Source organism: Otolemur garnettii, unplaced genomic scaffold (assembly GCF_000181295.1).
Source record: "Otolemur garnettii isolate 467f Iridium unplaced genomic scaffold, OtoGar3 scaffold00315, whole genome shotgun sequence".
Taxonomy (NCBI): Eukaryota; Metazoa; Chordata; class Mammalia; order Primates; family Galagidae; genus Otolemur; species Otolemur garnettii.
Window position 1 is genome coordinate 482577 of NW_003852710.1, and position 20876 is coordinate 503452.

The window sequence follows — 20876 nt, forward strand, 5'->3', positions numbered from 1 at the left end:
TATATGGCTGGCGCCTTACCAACTTGAGCCACAGGTGCCAAGCCTATAATCCTTTTTATATTCTGCTGTATTGGGTTTAGTAGTATTTTCTTAAAAATTTTAGCATCTACATTCATAAAGGATATTGATATGTAATTTTCTGGTGACAACTCTGTCTAGTTTTAAAACCAGAGTAATGTAGCCTCAAAGAATAACCATCACCTAAAATTTATTAGAACACAGCCATGCCTATTCAATTCATCTTCATATTTGCTATGACTACTTTCATGCTACCAATGGCAGAGCTGAGTAGTTGGGAGAGAGCCCATATGGTTTACAAAAGCTAAAATAGTTACTAAATGGCCCTTTACAGAAAAAGTTTGCGGATGCATGATAAACATGAAAAGTGAGTCTGTAACACATATTTCTAAAACTGAATTCTAGAAATACATGAATGTACAGATCTGGCCTCACTTCCTTTTCCTGTTTTATGTACCCCATTGATTGGCCAGGGGGGCAAAGCTTTGCTAGGAGGAACAAGATCTGTAAATTCCAGGAGAGGAAGGTAAAATACTAATCCTCTATCCAACAATGTTACTTGGGGTAAGAGTAACTCCTGAACATATAAACGACTAGAGACAATCATTTATACTCTGCACTGAAGGCAAAGATTGCTTCAGTAATAGACATGACAGATCTGATACCATGAAATGAGATTTTTTTTTATCTCATCTAGAGATGTGAACCTTTACTGCTTTTTACTCACCTTTCCTACTTCTTTCTGCGGAGCTGGGATGTTATTTTGATCTTCTGTTTTATCCTCTTCCTCATCAAACAAACTAAGAACAGTTTTGGTTCTGCCCTTGGTACCTTTGTCCAATGGGGATGATGAAGAAAATAAATCAGAATGCTTGACTGCTTCCTTGGCTGATCTAGTCAAAAGTCCTTCCTGAAAATGAAAATAGTAAGGGGGGGAAAAAGTAATACCTGGAAACACAGATCCTATCATGGCCCCTCCCAAGCCCCTCATTAATTCAGTAACTGCCATACTGCATGATTCAGGGCAATACAGCTAGTTAAAGTTAAAAAAAAAAAATGACCTCATAGTGTTTAGGTGAAACAGAGTCTCACTCTGCTGCCCATGCTAGAGAGCAGCAGTATCAGCCTCGCTCACAGCAGCCTCAAACTCCTGGGCTCAAGCGATCCTCTTGCCTCAGCCTCCCAGTAACTGGACCACAGGTGCACTACACACCACTGTGCCTTGCTAATTTTTCTATTTTTAGTAGAGATGGGGGCTCATTTTTACTCAGGCTGGTCTCAAACTCCTGAGCTCAAGCAATCCTCCTGCCTCAGCCTCTCAAGAGTGCTGGGATTACAGGCATGAACCACCACACCTAGCCTGAGCTCAATCCTTGATTAGCTGACCCAATGGAAGAGTCTTACCCATTGTGAAAGATAATTTTTGCAGTCATTTTAAGACAACAGGGCTCTCTCTCATACCAAGTTATAAAATAGTTATAGCCCTGACATTCATTGGTTGCTCATGAGCTAGAAAAAACTTCTAAGGGGTAGAGATAACATATGCCAATCACCGGGAGTAGATCATGTATTTCCTAGCATTTAACTAATACGTAAGCCTAAAGGCAGAATTATTAATTGTAGAAGACTTATAGTACATGTGCAACTGAAGAATCTCTAAAGTAATTCTAGGCTGAGCGCGGTGGCTCACACCTGTAATCCTAGCACTTTGGTAGGCTGAGGCAGTGGACTACTTGAGCTCAGGAGCATGAAACCAGCCTGAGCAAGAGTGAGACCTCATCTCTACTAAAATAGAAAAAGTTGCTGGGCATTGTGGCATGCGCCGGTAGTCCCAGCTACTCGGGAGGCAGAGGCAAGAGGATTACTTGAGCTCAACAGTTTGAGGTTGCTGTGAGCTATGATGATGGCACAGCACTCAATCCCAGGGCAAGAGAGTGGGACCTTACATCATTGATTATAAGAACATAGTATTGTATGTATCACCAAGAAAGGAATATCACTACCAATTAAATAAATATGCATTGATTGTGAGGCACACCTCGTTTCAGCGTGGTTAAACTACAGAAAGAAAATGCTTCTCTGAAGAAATATGTAATTTATAAACTAGCACCTAAAGCGTACAAGGTAATATGCTAAGTGCTGCAAACACAGCAGTGAGCAGAACAAACAAGGAGCCTATGCTCAGGAGGGAGAAGGCAGGACGGTGCACAGTCAGTGTCAAGTGTGGACTGGGCCAGGACTGGGTAAACTCAGGTCCACGCACAGCCACTAGGAAGAGACTGCCAAGTGGTGACACAGGTATAAATGAAACACCTGTATCACTGCAGCTCCAAAGAGACTCAGCAGGAAAAGTAAACACAGCACTGTTCACACAGGCCCTCGGAGGGGGACTCAGTCTAAGCTGGGCACACAGAGCACAAAGAAAGTTAGGAGAAAAAAGAGGAACACAGAGACGAAGGCCACTGCCAGATGTGGCCAGCAGCATTACCCAGACCTCCTGCACAAGATGGCAGCCTGGTCAGAGGATGAAAACTGGTGTCGAAAAGAAATACAAACTTCACTCTCTTCTGTAATTCACCAACCGCATGTTAAAAATGCTCACCTAAAAATCTCCTTCAATCTCACATTTTACTTCAAATAAGGGTGGAGACTAGAGGACCCTGGGTCAGAGGCATGCCACAGGGAAGAGGACAGATTAGAAGGGTAAAGATGTCAGGCCACGACAGACACGGTGTAAAGCTAGCGGAGGAAGGGCCGGGGGAGCAGAGACTAGCTTCTCATGCTTGCCTGCGTTTTCAAATCTGTCTACAAAGGAGCTGCTTATTTTCTGCAGCAGAAAAATATAAGGGCATGTGTGTGCATGTGTATATGTGTGTATGTGTGTGTGTTTAAAACAACATATGGGGGCAAATTCATTACACAAAAGATCCACCTTTTCTGACTCCTTAGCCACATCAGCTTTCCCGAATTCTGCCGATTCTTTGGCACTCTCAACCTTCTTATCCACAGGTTTCACTCCAAGTGGTGCTTCTTTCTCTTCTTCATCGCTGAACAGCAAAGGTGGTACCTCAGGGACAGTCTCTTTTTTCTACCAAAAGAAGAATAAATGACATCCACAACAATAAAACAGTGCGCCTGACTAGGATGACAATGTACAGAACAAGCATGAACCAGTCTTCTCGAGGTGCCGAGTGTCTGTCACGGTGAAGAGGACAGGACAATGGCACACGAAGGCAGCACCAAAACGGAGGAGCAACAAATACCACCACCGTAGCCTCACGCCACTGCACCGCTGCATCTGTCTCCCTACGTCTGCCAATCCCCAGGCCGCCCTTGTGCAGGCCCTCACCTCTGCAATAGACAATGCCTAGTCTCTCTACCTCACTTCTCTTACACCACAACTGTTAAGACACCACACAGGGGGGCCTTACTTAAACAAAAACACCTGCCAGATTACACAACTCCACCCCAAACCTGTCCCCTCTGCATTAAGCAAATGGCAATCTACAAACCCCTGCTGCCCCTCGACTCCCCTGTACCCCTTCACGCCTTGCTACTCCTTAAGCCCACTGCAAACCTTCATACCGTGCTGCTTCCACTGTCTGTAGAGGCAAACTCTCCTCATCCTTCCAGCGAGCCCAGCTCAGACATCACCCGTGAAGGTCTTCTGCCACTCATTAAGTGTCAACTGCTTCACTGAATAAGCATATTATTTATATCTACTCAGCCTTTACTTGACTGTCTTCCCAACTTAGTAACACCTAGCACACATCTGTCCATTCATCTGAAAGCTGCACATATGGTCTTCCATAGCCAGTCATGACATTTTACACCAAGTCAGGGCTCAACACCACTTCAGCCCATTTTTCTTATCTCTCTTCTCTGGGAGGCAAGGATTTTAGAGACTAGAGAACTGAAATAATGTGACTTATCTACAGGTATCTGCATCCTTGGGGCAAGTGACTTATCAACAAATTCTTTTTTTTTTTTTGGAGACAGAGTCTTACTATATCGCCCTCAGTAGAGTGCTGTGACATCACAGCTCACAGCAACCTCAAACTCTTGGGCTTAAGTGATTCTCTTGCCTCAGCTTCCCAAGTAGCTTAGACTAAAGGCACCTGTCACGACGCCAGGCCATTTTTTGTTGCAGTTGTCTTTGTTTAACCAGCCCAGGCCAGGTTCAAACACGCCAGCCTCAGTGTATGTAGCTGGTGCCATAACCACTGTGCTACAGGCGACAAGTCATTATAAACAAATTCCTAAGAAAAAAACTAAAACTCTTATCACACAAATCAGAGGAGATGATATGAGAAAGTATGCTCTGATTTTGCTTTTTTTTTTTTTTTGAGACAGCCTATCGCTCCAGGCTAAAGTACAGTGGCATAAACCTAGCTCGCAGCAACCTCAAACTCTTGGAATGGGGCGGTGCCTGTGGCTCAAAGGAGTAGGGCGCCGGCCCCATATGCCGGAGGTGGTGGGTTCAAAACCAGCCCCAGCCAAAAACTGCAAAAAAAAAAAAAAAAAACAACTCTTGGGATGAAGTGATCCTCCTTCCTCAGATGGTACTACTGGCACCCACCACAATGGCTGGCTAATTTTTCTATTTTTAGTAGAGACAGGGTCTCACTCTTGCTCAGGCTGGCCTTAAACTCCTCAGCTCAAGCGATCCTCCTGCCTTAGCCTCCCAGAGTGCTGGGATTGCCAGTGCGAGCCACTACACCTGGCAAGAAAGTACGCTTTGAGCGATGCCTAAATTAAGTTAGAAGGCAGATTTGAAAAACTAAAGGAAGGCATTACTAACCATGATAGAAAAAAGTGCTGAGTGAAAGCAGAACAGGTTAAGGAGGTATGTTTTTAGTGATTGTTAGCAAGGGATCTTTAAGTAAAAAGTCACCTGAACTTGATATAAGAGAAAACTAGAAGTGAGTGAAAAAGTCTAGAAGAGATAAGGCAACACTAAAATGATTAAAGGAAAAACTTTTTGTGGAACATGCTGGACCCACAAAAGCTACATAAAATTTCAATGCAACAAGTTGATCAGGAAGAAAAAAAGAGACAGATGTTGAAACACATTCCCCTGTCACATAAACCAATTAAATACCACCCAAAGTAACAGTTTTACATCTTCCTGTAGATGAACTGGCTCCTCATCCTTGTCGTGAAATTTATTTTCTTAACAGGTAAGATAAAAAAGGAAAAAAAAATTTTAAGTGGTCTAAAATGGCTGCAGTTTGGACATAGGTGTGAGAGAAGGCAGGTCTACACATTTTAACTGACCCCTCCCTGCAAGGCTGGTAGGGCAGCTACTTCCCTGACATGTCCTGACTACACCCTCCTCTTGGCCAAAGGCAGGACAGAATCTGTCCTCCCTGGCCAGACCCGAAGAAGCCTGCATGCTCGTTAACCTTTGACTCTGTTACTCTGTCACTCTTGCTTTGTCTCATGTATGGCACTGAGTACGGATCAGAACCGTTGGACTGTCACCTTTGCTTCCCTGCCCCCTCCTCCCATTTCTATGTAAGAAAACATACCAGCACTGTGCCTTATACAGCACACTTTGGGGCACATTCTCATTTTTTAACAGGTCTGCGTTCCCTTCAGAAGAATAAAGCTCACTTTAAACTTCTTTAAGCTCTAGTGCCTGTTAAGTTGACCTTTCAGTAGGTGTATAACAGAGTCACATTTAACTTACTTTAAAACATCCACTAAGCGAAAAATATCTTGTACCTACTGTTGTCTAAAAGGAATAACGTGTGCCATAATTAGCCTAGTCTGATGCTAGCAGAGGTCTGTGCCGCTGGGGCTGAGCGCCATCTGAGGCTCAGTTTCTTGTCCCTACACCTGACACTGTAAGGGCTGTATGACACGGAGGAATCCTTTCCTCTACACTTGGCATGTGTGCTTCATCTGTAGAATCCCACTAACCAGAAGATCTCTTTCTAAAACTCGTTAAATAAATTCTTCCCTAAGACTTGGTTCTCCACGGTCAGGTTTAAAGAGCTAATTTGCGGAAGCATCTATGTTTGTGTAGCATGACCTCAAGGACATTGAGTGGGTCTATGAGATTAAGATACCGTTGTCGTTGTTGTTGTTGTTGCTGTCATTGTTGTCACAGGAGGAACAGACGTGGGTGGGGATCCAAACAGAGAGCCTTCACTGTCAGCATCATCTTCGAAGAGGAGTGATACTCTCTGGGTCTTCTTTTGGCTATACAAACACAAGGTCAAATTAAGAGCAAATGTGATAATTTAAAAATAACAAAAATAAAAACAATATTCCTTCTAAGCCACAGCCAAAGAAACTCTACCACCAAAACACCCAAATCATCAGTTGACCTCACATAACTGAAAGCAAACAGGAAAAACCTTTGAAGTAGGTGAAATTTGTCTCTAGCAAATTATCAGCCTTTGTCCCCACTCTTATGTTGACGAGAACAGGGACTCCTCATCTTGCACCTTTCCTGTGACTGTCCCTTCAGTGCAGGTGCGCTGGCTATGAGCTCTGCAGGGACACATTCCCAAGCACAGCACTATCGAACCAATCCCTAGGGCCCATCTCTAGAATGCTCAGGAAGGCAGCTGCCAAGACAGAGCACAGGACCAGGGCCAGCTTCAGGAGCTGTCCTTGTGGCTGAGCTTCTATCATCTTTTTTCTTAGTAGCTTTATTATGATGTAATTTACAACCAAAAAATTAACCCTTTCTTGTTTTATTTTTGGAGACAAGAGTCTCACTCAGTCACCCTGAGGAGAGTGCCTTGTGATGTCATAGATCACAGCAACCTCAAACTCTTAGGCTTAAGTGATCCTCATGCCTCAGCCTCCTGAGCTGGGACCACAGACACACACACACACACACACACACACACCCCAACGCCTGGCTAGTTTTTCTATTTTTAGCAGAGACAGAATCTCACTGTTGTTCAGCCTGGTCTTGAACCTCCTTTGCCTCCCCAAATGCTAGGATTACAAGCAGGAGCCACTGCGCCCACATAACTCCTTTTTTTTCAAGACAGAGTCTCATTCTGTCACCCAGACTAGAATGCCATGGCCTCAACCTAGCTCACTACAACCTCAAATTCCTGGGTTCAAGTGATTCTCCTGCTTCAGCCTCCCAAACAGCTAGGGCTACAGGTGTCCACCATGTCCATTAATTTTCCTATTTCTAGGCTCGGCGCCTGTGACTCAAGTGGCTAAGGTGCCAGCCACATACACCTAAGGTGGTGGGTTCGAATCCAGCCCGGGCCTGCCAAACAGCAATGACGGCTGCAACCAAAAAACAGCTGGGCATTGTGGCAGGCACCTGTAGTCCCAGCTACTTGGGAGGCTGAGGCAGGAGACTTACTTGAGCCCAGGAGTTGGAGGTTGCTGTGAGCTGTGATGCCACGGCACTCTACCCACGGGGATAGCTTGAGGCTCTGTCTCAAAAAAAAAATTTTTTTTCCTATTTCCAGTAGAGACAAGGTCTCACTCAAGTGATTCTCCATCCTCAATCTCCCAGAGCCCTAGGATTATAGGCCCTCCCAGAATTCTAGAATTAAACACATGAGCCACAGTACTCAGCCTAAAATTAACCCTTTAAATACAGCCGCAAAACCAATACCCTCCCCGCAATGGTATATGACTGTTTGAAAGTGTACGCTTTGGTGGGTTTTGGTACACTCCCGGGGTTGTGCAAGTGTCACCACAATCTAAGTTCACAACATTGTTATTACCCCAGAAAGGAAGTCCATCATCATGAGCAGTCACGCCCCCTTCTCCCCTTCCCTACCCCCTGGCAACCACTAATGTACTTTCTGTCTCTATGGGTTTATCTATTCTGGACATTTGATAAAAATGGACCATACGATATGCAGCCACATGAGACATTTTAGATTCATTCAGATTCCAGCACGTTTCAGTACTTTCCTTCTTTTTCTTGCTGAATGACACTCCAGTATACAGTCATACAACATTTTATCTACTCATCAGTCGCTGGACACTTGGGTTATTTCTACATTTTGCCTATTATTAATAATGCTGCAATAAACATTCATGTTTTTATATGAGCTTATGTTTCAATTTCTTTTTTTTTTTTTAATTCTTTTTTGAGATAGTCTCACTATGTTGCCCTGGGTAGAGTGCCATGGCATCACAGCTCACAGCAACCTCAAACTCCTGGATTTAAGTGATTCTCTTGCCTCAACCTCCCAAGTAGCTGGGACTACAGGCACCTGCCATAATGCCCAGCTGTTTTTGCTTGTAGTTGTCATTGTTGTTTGGCTGGCCTAGGCCAGGCTCGAACCCGCCAGCTCCGGTGTATGTGGCTGGTGCCCTAGCCACTGAGCTGTAGGTGCCAAACCTCAATTTCTTTTAGAAGTGAAATTATTGGGTCATGCAGGAACTCTTTGAGGAATTGCCAAACCATTTTCTGAAGTGCTGTAGTATTGTACATTTGCACCAGCAGCATGTCAGAATTCCAATTCCTGCACATCCTCCCCTATACTTATTCTTATCTGTGTAAAGCTTCATTTGAGATCTGGTAAAAGCTATGAATTATTGCCCATGTACAAAGTCTTACAACTTCAGAAACAGAAGGCAGAGTGAGTCTGGAGAAGAAGCATTACTAATGCCAAGTGTTGTGCATGCCTGGAACCAAGACTCAGAATAAGGTCCGCTTCCAATGGCTAAACTCATGGCTATGTTGGTGCGGGGACCCAGGGAGCATACACGTAAACAGACAGCTCCAAAACACTGTAGAAAGCTGGGAGCAGTAGCTCACTCCTATAATCCTAGCACTCTGGGAGGCCAAGGCAGGTGGATTGCCTGAGCTCACAAGTTTGACAGCAGCCTAAGCCAGAGCGAGACCCCATCTCTACTAAAAATAGAAAAACCAAGGCAAGAGAATCACTTGAGCCCAAGAGTTGGAGGTTGCTGTGAGCTATGATGACACCATGGCATTCTACCCAGGGCCACAAATTAAGACTCTTGTCTTAAAAAAAAAAAAAAAAAAAAAAACCTGCAGAAAATGCTCACCCGCTGTGAAGTCACAGAGGGTGGCATAAGAAGGTGGAGCCCTGTCTGTGCTAGATTCTCACGGTATTTCTTCTCTTTCTCATCTATTTGGGTTGGAAAAGGCATCTTAAAAGAGAAGACATACACTGAGTCTTAAAAGAAGCTGGCCAGGTAAGACAGGAAGAAACCTGTCCTGGGAGAAAGCAACAAAAATAAAAGAATGAAGTATCTCCTCTGTACCCATGATGACAAACAGTGACAGCTGAGTGCTCACAGTGTACCAGCCACTATGCTAAGCATTTCATAGTTAGATTTCCTCTAACCATCTCCCCCCAATCCTGTGAGAGAAATACTATTCTTATTTTTGCTTAACAGATGAGGAAACTGAAGCACAGAGAAGTTAGGTAACTTGCCAAAGGTTATTCAGATTGGAACTGGCAGGGCCAGAATTTAGTATCAGGTATTGGGATTCTAAGAGTCAACTAGGGGGGCCCAACACAGAAATAGTGATGACTGAAGAGATCACAATACATGGAGACAGAACTATGAGATACTCTAAATCTGTCAATGAGGGCTAACCATGCCAGCAGATAGGATTCCATGTCTAATCGCCCGCCATTTAGTTGAATTTCAAAGTAATTATTTAAGGCTCTCCAGAGGAAAAAAAAAGTATTTTCAGGCAAGTTATTCTGAATCCACAAGCTCATCTGGCAGCATGTTAGATCAACCACAGCCCACGCCTACTCTGAATATCCTGCCAGCTTTAGTTCAAGCATGTATGTGGAGAATCACCTGGAATTCAGGCTGCTGTCAACCTAAGGGATATCAGCCAGGTGGGACACTGCACTGCTCTGCAGAGGACCATCCTCCTGATAGGATGTTTGCAACGCTGAGCAGGCTCCTATCCAAGTGACAAACTTTAACACAACTTTGTCCAAACTTTACATTCATTAACGGAGCCCAGAGGAAAAAACAAAATTGAAAGATGACAAGCTGTACTTAAACCCTGACAAATGAAGAAAAAGAATATTTTAAGGTTAAAAAGGGAATGGAGAGAAGAAACCAGATAAGGATCCAGGAAGATAAACATTTCCAGAACTGGGAGGAGAAGACTTTGCAAGTGAAAAAGAGGTTCTCATTTGCATGATGACTAGGTGACCAATGATGAGCAACCGAGGGAGGAACCGCCCCACAAACACAGGGTAGATGATTTCATATAACTATCTCACCTGTCCTTAGCAATAGCAAACAGATCGTCTTCATCGTCTTCCTCAAAGAGACTGGTCTTCTTCACAGCCTTGGCCTCCTGGCCCTGGGTGGTCCCAGAGTCCTTGGGTTCTTCCTTAGACCTGTTGTTAGATGATGAGCTGGGCTGTGAATCAGTAATATTCCACTGGTCCTTAAAACATAAAACACATATTAAAAATCCAGTGACAATTTATATTATCGAAGATGAGGAGTAAAATAAAATTTACATTTGTTAAACTAAGTATTAAACATGGTGCATCTCTCTTGCAGAAAACTGATGGCTAAAACTCTTAGCTGAACTCAAATCCAGACAGCTGGTTTCTCTGACCTCACAGAAGTTTCTCATGCCTTCCCCCTCCACCACCTGTCATGATGTTTCACCCCTCTAGAGTTTTGTCCTGTGTTAGGACAAGGCAACATTATTTTCGGGGATCAACATTAATGATGAAGGGAATAAGAAAGAAGAACATTTAAAAAAGCGAGAACTCTCAACTCTGGGAGAAGAATAATGCTTTAATTAAAAACCCCAAAGCAGACAAAAAAAAAAAAAAGTATAAAAAGCTCATGAAATATGCATATAAAAAAGACACAATGGACAAACTGCTAATGATCCTTTTACCACAACAATCTCAACCTGGCCTTTAAAAAGCATTTAAGGAAATTCCACTTGGCTCTGCTCACCTCTTCAAATCGAGGGACTCCCAAGCACTTGCTTAAGCAGTACTGTGATATCTGTAATCTAGAGCTTTGCCAATCAAGGTGGGGTCCTCCAGGCAGCAGCAGAATCTCAGGCCCCACATCTGTTCTTTCTGAATCAGAGCCTGTATTTCACAGGGTCCCCCAGTGATGTCCTCAAGTGTTGAGGTTTGAGAGGTGTTCCCCTTAGAGCAGTGATGCTCACCAGTGATGACACACTAGAACTCACTAAGCACTGAGTTTTAAATAATTCTCATGATAAGTCTGTATCCCAAGCCAATTTTTAATAATTCAGACTCTCAAGCGGTGGGATCTGCTATTCGCAGATAATCCCCAGTGGGCAGCCAAGGCTGAGTCTGTTCCAGAACCTTGGTTATCTTTATTCTGCATGTCCTTTTTCTCCTAGCTTTAGCTAGTATTTTTACTTTCCCTGCAGCACTATAATACTCGGGTAGGAACAACTCCACTGATGCCTGACTGTTACTAAAGGGCAAATAACTACCAGCAATGCTAAAAAAAAAAAACAACGGATAATCTATCATAAATTCATACATTCGAGTAGAAGAAGCAAATTACATGTTGTGCATTTTAGGTTACTTTCTTTTTTTTTTTTTTTTGAGATGGAGCCTCAAGCTATCCCCCTGGGTAGAGTGCCATGGCATCACGCTCACAGCAACCTCCAACTCCTGGGCTCAAGCGAGTCTCCTGCCTCAGCCTCCCAAGTAGCTGGGACTACAGGCGCCCGCCACAACGCCTGGCCATTTTTTGGTTGCAGCCATCATTGTTGTTTGGTGGGCCCGGGCTGGATTCGAACCCACCACCTTAGGTGTATGTGGCTGGCGCCTTAGCCGCTTGAGCCACAGGCGCTGAGCCGCATTTTAGGTTACTTTCATTAAAAACATGAACGTATCTAGGTTTATCTATTCTTACAACTTACCTCCAGTGCTAAAATAAAGAGCAATTATTATAATACAGAAAGACTTAATGCTCAAAATTTTTAGCATCATTATGTTTAAAGTCTTTTTTTGCATTGCTAAATCTAATTCACTTCTGCTAAATCTGATTTAGTTAGCAGCTAAACCATATTCACTACTGATTTCATCATAGCTAAAGCTAGACATGGTAGGAGTATTCTAAATTAATTTATTAATAAATTAATTAATTTATAGGAGTATTCTAAATTAATTTATTAATTAATAAAATATAGCCATTTAACAAGATACTATACTATGAAGGGGTATAGGACATGTTACCCCAAAATATGACACCTTGCTTGGTAATTGTGGAAACAGAAGCAGAAATATCACTGACCCTTCCCTTCCCTTCCCGTTCCCCCTGAAGCAGGCCATGGAAGAATTCTCTGACCTTCCTTTCTAGAGTAGGTTAAAAGACCTTCATTCCAGGGACATCCTCCCTATACCCAGAGGAAAGAAATGCCCCTATTTCTAAAGACAGAGGTGCAGAGAATAATCTGAACAAACAGGCTTTGCTACATTGCCCCAGTATATCACCAGTAGGTCATATCCTTTTTGTCTAATCATGTTTTCCAAAACTATCCACTTTCATCAGACTAAAATACACAGATTTTCCTGTTTCTCTTAGTCTTCATTTCTAGAGGCTCCAGTGTCCATAAAACTTATCTTAAATAAATTTGTATGCTCTTCTCTTGTTAATCTGTCATCTGTAATAGGGTCCTCAGCCATGAACCCAGCAATGGGTGAGAAATCTTTTCTCCCCTACATGGCCTAATGCATTTGAATTAGCATATACAGTTGCTTGGGAGCCATACTTATTCCCAACCATTTTGAAAAGTCTTATCTTTAAATTAATGTATAACACTAAATATCTTTAAGAAAGAACCACCTTCCATATAAGAACAGATGGGGAAAAAAAGGAAAAAACAATCTTGTGAACATTATCTTTGGTGATGGAACATAACTAGATGTAAGATAGGAAGAAAAAGAAAATGTTTAGGATAGTTGTAATGCTTAAATCCCATCAAATAATCTCTTCATCTTCTTTAGGAAAAACTAACTCACCTCTTCATCACTGCTGAACAATAAGGCAGATGCTTTCTTTCGGGAGAGCTCAGAGGGTTTTGCCTTCTCTTGACTCTGAGTCTGTAGAGATGAGGTCTGCGCCTTGGCAGGTGTAGTCCCAAAAAGATTATCCTAGAAAATCAAATGGTAGAAAGGTATGAAACTTTATACACATATAAACAGAAAATGTAAAGCATTCTCCCACATCAAACTGTTAGGGAGTAAGTCTCCAGTAGGAAACAGAACATACAGACCTTTGGAGTGGGGGAGAGGGGACACCAAAATGCTAGTAAACCCCATCCTACAGCTTTTTCTGAGTTTTCCATCCACAGACAAGAAAGAGATTAACAGAGACCTTGAAAGCACAGCAGCCACCTGGGTGGGAATGTGGGGGAGGACAGGTGCAAACAAGATCACAGAAGTACAAGAAGGAACTGGGCCCGTCCAGTCCTCCTGTGAGCAGCACCTCACCGCTCCTCACAGGAGCCTACAGGACACAGAAAGCCCTGCAGCAGCCAGCAACTCACACCTCCCTCTCCATGAATTAGAAGCAATGGACAAAAGGAGAGAACTAGGGGGCTGTCTCCACTCTTTTACAGCTAAGAAAGGCAAATGCCTGGGACAGAAAAAAGAATGACTTCTGTTTCTAGTTAATTTTAAAGACCAGAACAAAGTGAAGGAATAGTTTACCAAATAAAGTTGGTGGCACACTAAAGACTGATTCATAAGTTCAACGGCATCTGTAAACTCTTGTGAACCCGAGCACTCCCAAAGTATTTCCTAAGGTGCTTTGGTTAAGGAAAAGAGAACAAAACCATCAGAGGGCCTGACTCTGAGTTAGGCTGGAAAAACTCAGCGAAATCTGACAGCAGGTGACCAGTCCTAGAATGTAAAGACCAATGAAGGATGCCTTTTAAAGCCAGAAGAATAAAGAGATGGTGTCCAACAGGAACATTAATGACAAGAGTGCATGTTCCTTATGCACTTGCTATGTGCAGGCAGTGTGCTTCACATTTAGTTATTTGTTATAGCTGGCACAATGACTCTACTTAAGAAAAGACACAAAATAATAAGCCAAAAAATATTAAGAAAGGTTAAATATTTAAAAAAAAAAAAAAGAAAGAAAGAAAGAAAGGTTAAGTTACTCGCTTAAGGTCCCTGGTCTGCGAATAGTAGAGTTAAGATCTGATGCTGAGGCCTATGAGCTCAGCCACTGTGCAGCACTGCAGAAGGGCTAAGGTTTGCTGTTTTCCCTTTTATTTCTCTCCCACATTGCTCTCTCCACTCAGGATGGGGAACAAAGGCAAGGTAGGATGGGTCTGCCATTTCCTTCCCACCCTCACTTCATCTAAGACATTCATCGGGTATAACAAAGATCCACCCTCTAAAAAGTACGGTGACCTGTGAACAACACCAGTTTGAACTGCACAGGTCCACTTACAGGTGGATGTTTTTTAATTAATACATTTTTGGACATTTGCAACACCTTGAAAAAACCTGCAGACAGACCGACTAGCTCAGAAATATGGAAAATATTGAGGAAAAACTAGGCACGTCACGAATGCATATGACAGACGCAGATCCCAGTCTGTGTGCTAGTCAGCTGTTCATGTTATCAATGGTTATGTTTTTAGGGAGTCAAAAGTTACATACAGATCTTCAACCACATGGAATTGGAACAACCCCCATCCTGCTCTAGGGTCAACTGTATTTCTCGAAGGTAGATTTTAAAACATGAAAGGCACGAAGTCTTCCATAAGAACTGGATCAAGAGTCTAAGGTCCTCCCCATTGCCCAGCAAGGAAAGCTGAAGGACAGAGTCACTGAAATAAAAACAGGGCCATTTTTGTTAAATAAGCCTCAGGTAGCCTGACTATTTCCCTATCACCTTTTTCTAGTGTATGGACCTACATCAAGTTTCCTGCAAATTAGAAAGCTAATTATCCCGTGTTGCAATAACAATGTTTACCTCTTCATCTTCATCATCAAACAGGGAGACCGATGTGGGGAGCTTATTAGGCAGCACAGATGCACCTTTTAACTTATTCGCATTTTGAGAAGAAAACAAATCCTGCTGGGGAAAGAATATTTGGAGAAAGATTAAAGTTAACAAGATATATCAGTTTTTAAAATATCAGGTCAATATAGGTCAGAGGCGGTGGCTCATGCCTTGCAATCCCATTACTTTGGGTGGTAAAGGCGGGAGGATTGGTGGAGGCCCAGGTTTCAAGACTAGCCTGGGTAAGGTAGTGAGGCCCTGTCTCTAAACAAAAAAGAATTAGCCAGGCGTTGTGGCAAGCTGTCTGTAGTTCCAGTTATTCAGGAGGCTAAGGCAGGAAGATCACTTGAGCTTGGGAATTTGAGGTTGCAGTGAGCTATGAGGACACCACTGCAGTCACCCGAGGGTAACAGAGCAAAACTCTGTCTCAAAAAAAACCCCAAATAATACAAACAGTATCAGGTCCATACAAAACACTAAAGACTAGAAAATGAAGGCTGCCACGGTTTCTTTGGTTTCTTTGGTTACAGGGAAGGTGGCTCAGAGGGAGTCTTTAAAGAGACAGGCCCCAGAGTCTGTGCCTGGCTGTAAGGAGGAAGAGGCCGCAGGACCCAGGTGTCCTCACAGAATCCAAAGGCTACTATGCTCCCACGTAAGGCAGGAGGAAGTTTTCCAATCAATGTCCTATCATTCTAAAAAAAAAAGTTTTCTTTTTCTGTCTAAAGAATAAAAGAGACTAAACAGAAGCAATAATGTAAACAGAGGCTAGATTCCCAAATTACTGGATCTACAACCCCTTTCTCCTTAAATTATGCTATTCTTTCTTTTTTTTTTCTTTTGCAGAGACAGAGTCCCACTTTACCGCCCTAGGTAGAGCCTCCTGAGTAGCTGGGACTACAGGTGCCAGCCACAATGCCCAGCTATTTTTTTGTTGCAGGTTGGCCAGGGCCGGGTTTGAACCCGCCACCCTCAGTATATGGGGCCAGTGCCCTACCCACTGAGCCACAGGCGCCATATTGCTATTATTTCTTTTAAAGAAATACAATTAAAATTTTATTTTAGAATGTTTGCTATTTGACTTGAACTATAGGTAGATGTTGCAAACCAAGAAAAGATCTGCTTGATTCTGATGAAATTTTCAAAATGCTATAAAACATTAACCTATATTGCAAAGAAAGATTTCTAATTTGAACTGCATGAGTTAGAAACATAAAACAGGACAACTGTTCTCTTGGGAAGAGAAACTTCAGTACATGAGAATCACACAAATAGGCCAAGAACATATTTTCTAAGACCTCCTTGGAAAATCTTTTTTTTTTTGGGGGGGGGGGGGGGGCTGCAGGCTGGGTTTGAACCCACCACCTCCAGCATATGGAGCTGGTGCCCTACTTCTTTGAGCCACAGGTGCCGCCCTGGAAAATCTTTTTTAAAATTATGGGATCAAGGTCTGCTCCTCAACTCCAGACCTAATGAGGTCACTCCCTGAGATGCCTTCTCAGCACAGGGCATTTCCCCTATGCTCCAATGAATCCCATGGGTTCACTCAGGAAGAAGCCGCCTCAGGGGCAGGCCGTGTGTAGGGGCTCACGCCTATAATCCCAACAGTCTGGGAGGCTGGAGCAGGTAAATTGCCTGAGCTCAGAATTCGAAACCAACCTGAGCTCAGGATTTTGAAACCAGCCTGAGCCAGAGCAAGATCTCTTCTCTAAATAAAACCAGCCAGGCATTGTGGTGGGCGCCTATAGGCCCAGCGACTTGAGAGGATGAGGCAAGAGAATCACTTATGCCCAAAGAGTTTGAGGTTGCTGTGAGCTGTGATCCCACAGTACTCTACCACGGGCAACAAAGTAAGAATCTGTCTCAATAAAAGAAAAAAAAAACCACAGGGGAGTTCAAGCTTTCCATGCTCCCTTGTATTTGACACACCGGCAAAACAAAGGAGTCTGCTGCTTTAAGAAAACTAAAGCAAACCAATACAAAGAACAGAAACAAATTTTAACATCACAATTTTGGACCCTTAACCAATAGCTTTCTTGGTGTTAGAAAGAAAGACATTTCCATTGCTTCAAACATGTCCCCCCCAAATGACTTTGCAGGGCAAGCTTCAGTTTCACACTTGAGACACACAGGCAGGAGTGACGAATCATTCCTTCTGGTCAAAGTGTTACCTTCTAGACTGCCTTGTTTTACTTCTCCTGGCCCAAGAATCTCAACCATATTCAACAAAAACATTTGCTCTACGATGAAACACGTGGGACAAATCCTTTGGTAGGGGTTTTGAAATAAGGCTACAAATTGATTTACACTCCTACCATTAAGCAGTGGAGTCTCTGGCCACTCCCCTTGACCTAGGTGGATCTTTATGATCCCCTCAACAAAATGCGACTGCCCACCAACAAACACGGCAGAAGGAACACCAGGGACTTCCAAGGCTGGGACAAAAGGCCTGCACCTCAGTGCTCTCAGGCAGCGACTTTGCAGCCTGGAGAGAGGCTGCACGATGGGAGGCCCTGGGCCAAAGAGGGATGCCTCAGGGGTCCCAGCTACATGAGCGAGCTTATTCTCAGCCCAGCCACCTTCTGACAAGAGAGACCCTCAGTGACAACGGCCTAGCTGGGCCCAAGTGAACTTTCAGTACTGCAAGATACAGTAAAATTAGTGGTGTTTTAAACAGCTGTGTTTTGGAGCGATTTCTTTCATAGCAATAAATAACCAGAACATCTCATAGATCATTGAAATTCCTCACCTTTGTTTTTTTCCTGTAGTTAGCAATTAATGGATGGCTTGCCATGTGCCTTGGTAGGAGGGACAGGATGTTGTGGATACAAGTAGGGAAGGAAACATCCCGCTGTCACTGAGCTTACTCCAGGTGGAGCAAAGACAGTGAACAAGCAAATGAACTCTGTCCCTAGCGACACAAACCATGAAAATGGAGGCAGGGCAAAATGTGCAGCGTGGTGTGTGCTGCCAAACTTGTGGTTGCATGTGAGTTGTCAGGGAGACCTTACTAAAAACTAGAAGAGGAGGAAGGAAGCCACCCAGGTTCTGAAGAGTGCTCCACAGAGTGACACAAGCCAGTGCAAAGACCCCAAGGAGTGCAGGCTGTGTCCAGGAACACAGGGATGAGACACTGCGGCCCTATCATGCAGCGCCTTGGAGGCTAGGGAACTGGACTTTGGTTAATTCCCATCTTTGTATGCTAGCCTTAGATCAAATATATGCCTCAAAGGTATGATTTACACCCAGGGTAATCATTCCAATTCCCAAGGGCTACATGTTCATCCTGGCTAGAGTACAAAATCACAACAGCCTAACCCCAGAGTCTACAGTTTCTTGAAATTATACATAAATTTTATCACAGCTCAATTTACAATTGCCAAGATATGGAAACAACCTAAATGCCCATCAACCCCAGAATGGATTAACAAACTGTGATATATATACACAACAAAATACTCTTCAACCACTAAAGAAAACAAAGACTTTATATCTTTTGTATTAACCTGAATGGAGTAAAGAACATTCTCTTTAGTAAACTATCCCAAGAATGGAAAAGCAAGTATCCAATGTACTCAATACTAATAAGAAGCCAGGACGCTTGGGAGACTGACGTGGGTGGATTCCCTGAGTTCATAGGTTCAAGACCAGCCTGAATCAGAGAGAGACCTTGTCTCTAAAAAACAGCCGTGTACTGTGGTGGGCGCCTGTAGTATCAGCTACTTGGAAGTCTGAGGCAAGAGGCTCACTTGAGCCCAAGAGTGTGACGTTGCTGTGAGCTATGACACCACGGTACTCTACCAAGGGTGACCAAGTGAGACTCTGTCTCAAAACAAACAAACAAGAAAAAGAGCCAGGAGATAAACTAACATACACCTACACAAGAGAAAAACTCAATGTAATTCAAGTTGGGGAGAGGAGGGAGGAGGGTGACTGGTGTGCTCCTACCTCATCGGCACAGCATCAGGGTGTATGACACACCTCCTAGGTGCAGGACACAAGTACAACAGGGACCTTACCTGACAAACTCATTGTCAACTAATCATTTGTAGCCTCAGTTAAGCCGGAATAAAAATTACATGTAAATTTCTGTCATGTCCACATATTTTTCTGTAAAGGGAATTTACTACTTGCCATTACATTCTCATATAATCTCTGATCTTAAAATCAGCTCTAAAAGGATCAAGGCCTGAGAGAGTCAGAAAAGGTAGTGATGCTCCTGGGCTGATACAGATGCACCCGGAGGATCCGAGGCAGTCTGTGAACCAGGACCAGCCACAGCCTGTTAGCGAACATGATGGACAAAAGGCTGTGCCACATACACCATCTAAGCCCACCACCTAGTTAGCAGGGCTGTCAAAGAAGGAAGCAGTGTGGTGACATTCATTTTGGTGCAAGTGCCTCAGGGCACTAAAGACCAACTAGCAGCCTGAAATTTGAGAATACTGACCGGAGAGTATTTTCCTTCCAGAAGATGCAACAGATTCAAACCCCAAAGTGAAAAGTATTACGTACATACTGGTTTCTAAATACCATGTGTTGTCAAGAGATTATTTTTAAAGAACTGAAGCACTTAATGAAAGTCTTATACCTCTACTGAGAAAACCCTGATTCAGAAATAGTTTCTAATGTCACAGCCATAGACCACTCCTCACAACTAAGAAAAAGAATTTCATACCTCAGAATCCTCCTCATCTGAAAATAAACCTTTTTGAGTCTTTGTTTCAGATGAAAGCTTGAGATTTTTGCTGGAAGGTAGGGTAACCTATGATGGGTGGGAGGAAATAAAAAGAAAAATTAAAGATTAACATTTAAATACAATACCTGGAAATTAGGATCTACTCATTTAGATATTATTTGTACCGAGTCCCTGCATGAAAAGTGCACCAAAGTTTGCACCTGGGATAAAGAAATAAAGACGCCTTGGACCTTGGGCATATATAAAGCTCACACAAAGAACTAACACAAAGGAGTAAGTTCATGGAAAAAAATGCAAAAACTGGCATAACTTGGGAAAGAGGGAAGAAACAGTTCCTTGAGAAAGTACATGTCTCAGAACAGACAGGGCTGGGACACAGGGATATGATACGTGCAAGGATGCTCCAGGCTGAGGGAACCACGTGAGCAGAAAAGAGCAAAAGAAAGCAGAGGGTATGTCTGATAAAAAAGAGAGCAGGACACACTGCCCGTGCCACATGGTGCACAGAAGGGACACATACAATCACAGACAGCGTGGAAAGGCAGGCTGCCCCAGGAGCCTACCAGTTCAGAATGCTGGGCCTTGGAGGTAGTTGTCAGGGAAAACTCTGGGTTTCACAGCAAGGACATGACGTGATGAGATGTGCTTTAGAGAAAGGAGGGATCAGGTCCCTAAGACAGCAGAGGGCCAGCAGCCAGAAGGGCTTAAAGACTCTGGGGATGCAGCCACTGACCAAATACAAATAGCAGTGAGTGGGAACATCAAAAACATGATAATAGATTATCATGCACTGAGTAAAGAATCTGTGATTCCAAAGCAACATCAAAAGGGGAAAGAGAGGAAAAAGCTCTTCTATTCAGAAGAATGTCTACCAATATACATACAAGAAATACAGAATTAAAAAAACATTCTTTTATACCCACAATCAGGATAAATTGCTCAAGAAAAGGCCACCAATATTAAAACCAAAGACTGAAAAGCTGGTAGAGAGCAGAAATTTGCACAGGGTCAAAATATCACTTTAAAGGTTAACTTTGGGGGGGGGGGCAGGGTCTTACTCTATCATTCAGGCTGGAATGTGGTTATGTCACTTCAGAACCTCAAACTCCTGGACTCAAGCAATTCCGCTGCCTCAGCCTCCTGAGTAGCTGGGACTACTGGCACATACCACCATGCCCATTAAAAGATT

General features: G+C 43.3%; 1 protein-coding gene across 1 annotated transcript in view; it reads right to left on the reverse strand.

The window, feature by feature from the left end:
- WASHC2C (WASH complex subunit 2C) overlaps positions 1–20876 on the reverse strand; it is a 60247-nt gene that overhangs the window by 14463 nt on the left and 24908 nt on the right. The window contains exons 17-23 of the mRNA XM_012813844.2: positions 19667–19753; positions 14962–15063; positions 12993–13124; positions 10239–10408; positions 6093–6225; positions 2951–3106; positions 746–928 (exon numbers count right to left, since the gene is read on the reverse strand). Of these exons, the coding sequence (XP_012669298.2) occupies positions 746–928; positions 2951–3106; positions 6093–6225; positions 10239–10408; positions 12993–13124; positions 14962–15063; positions 19667–19753 (963 nt within the window). The remainder of the gene's footprint in view (positions 1–745; positions 929–2950; positions 3107–6092; positions 6226–10238; positions 10409–12992; positions 13125–14961; positions 15064–19666; positions 19754–20876) is intronic.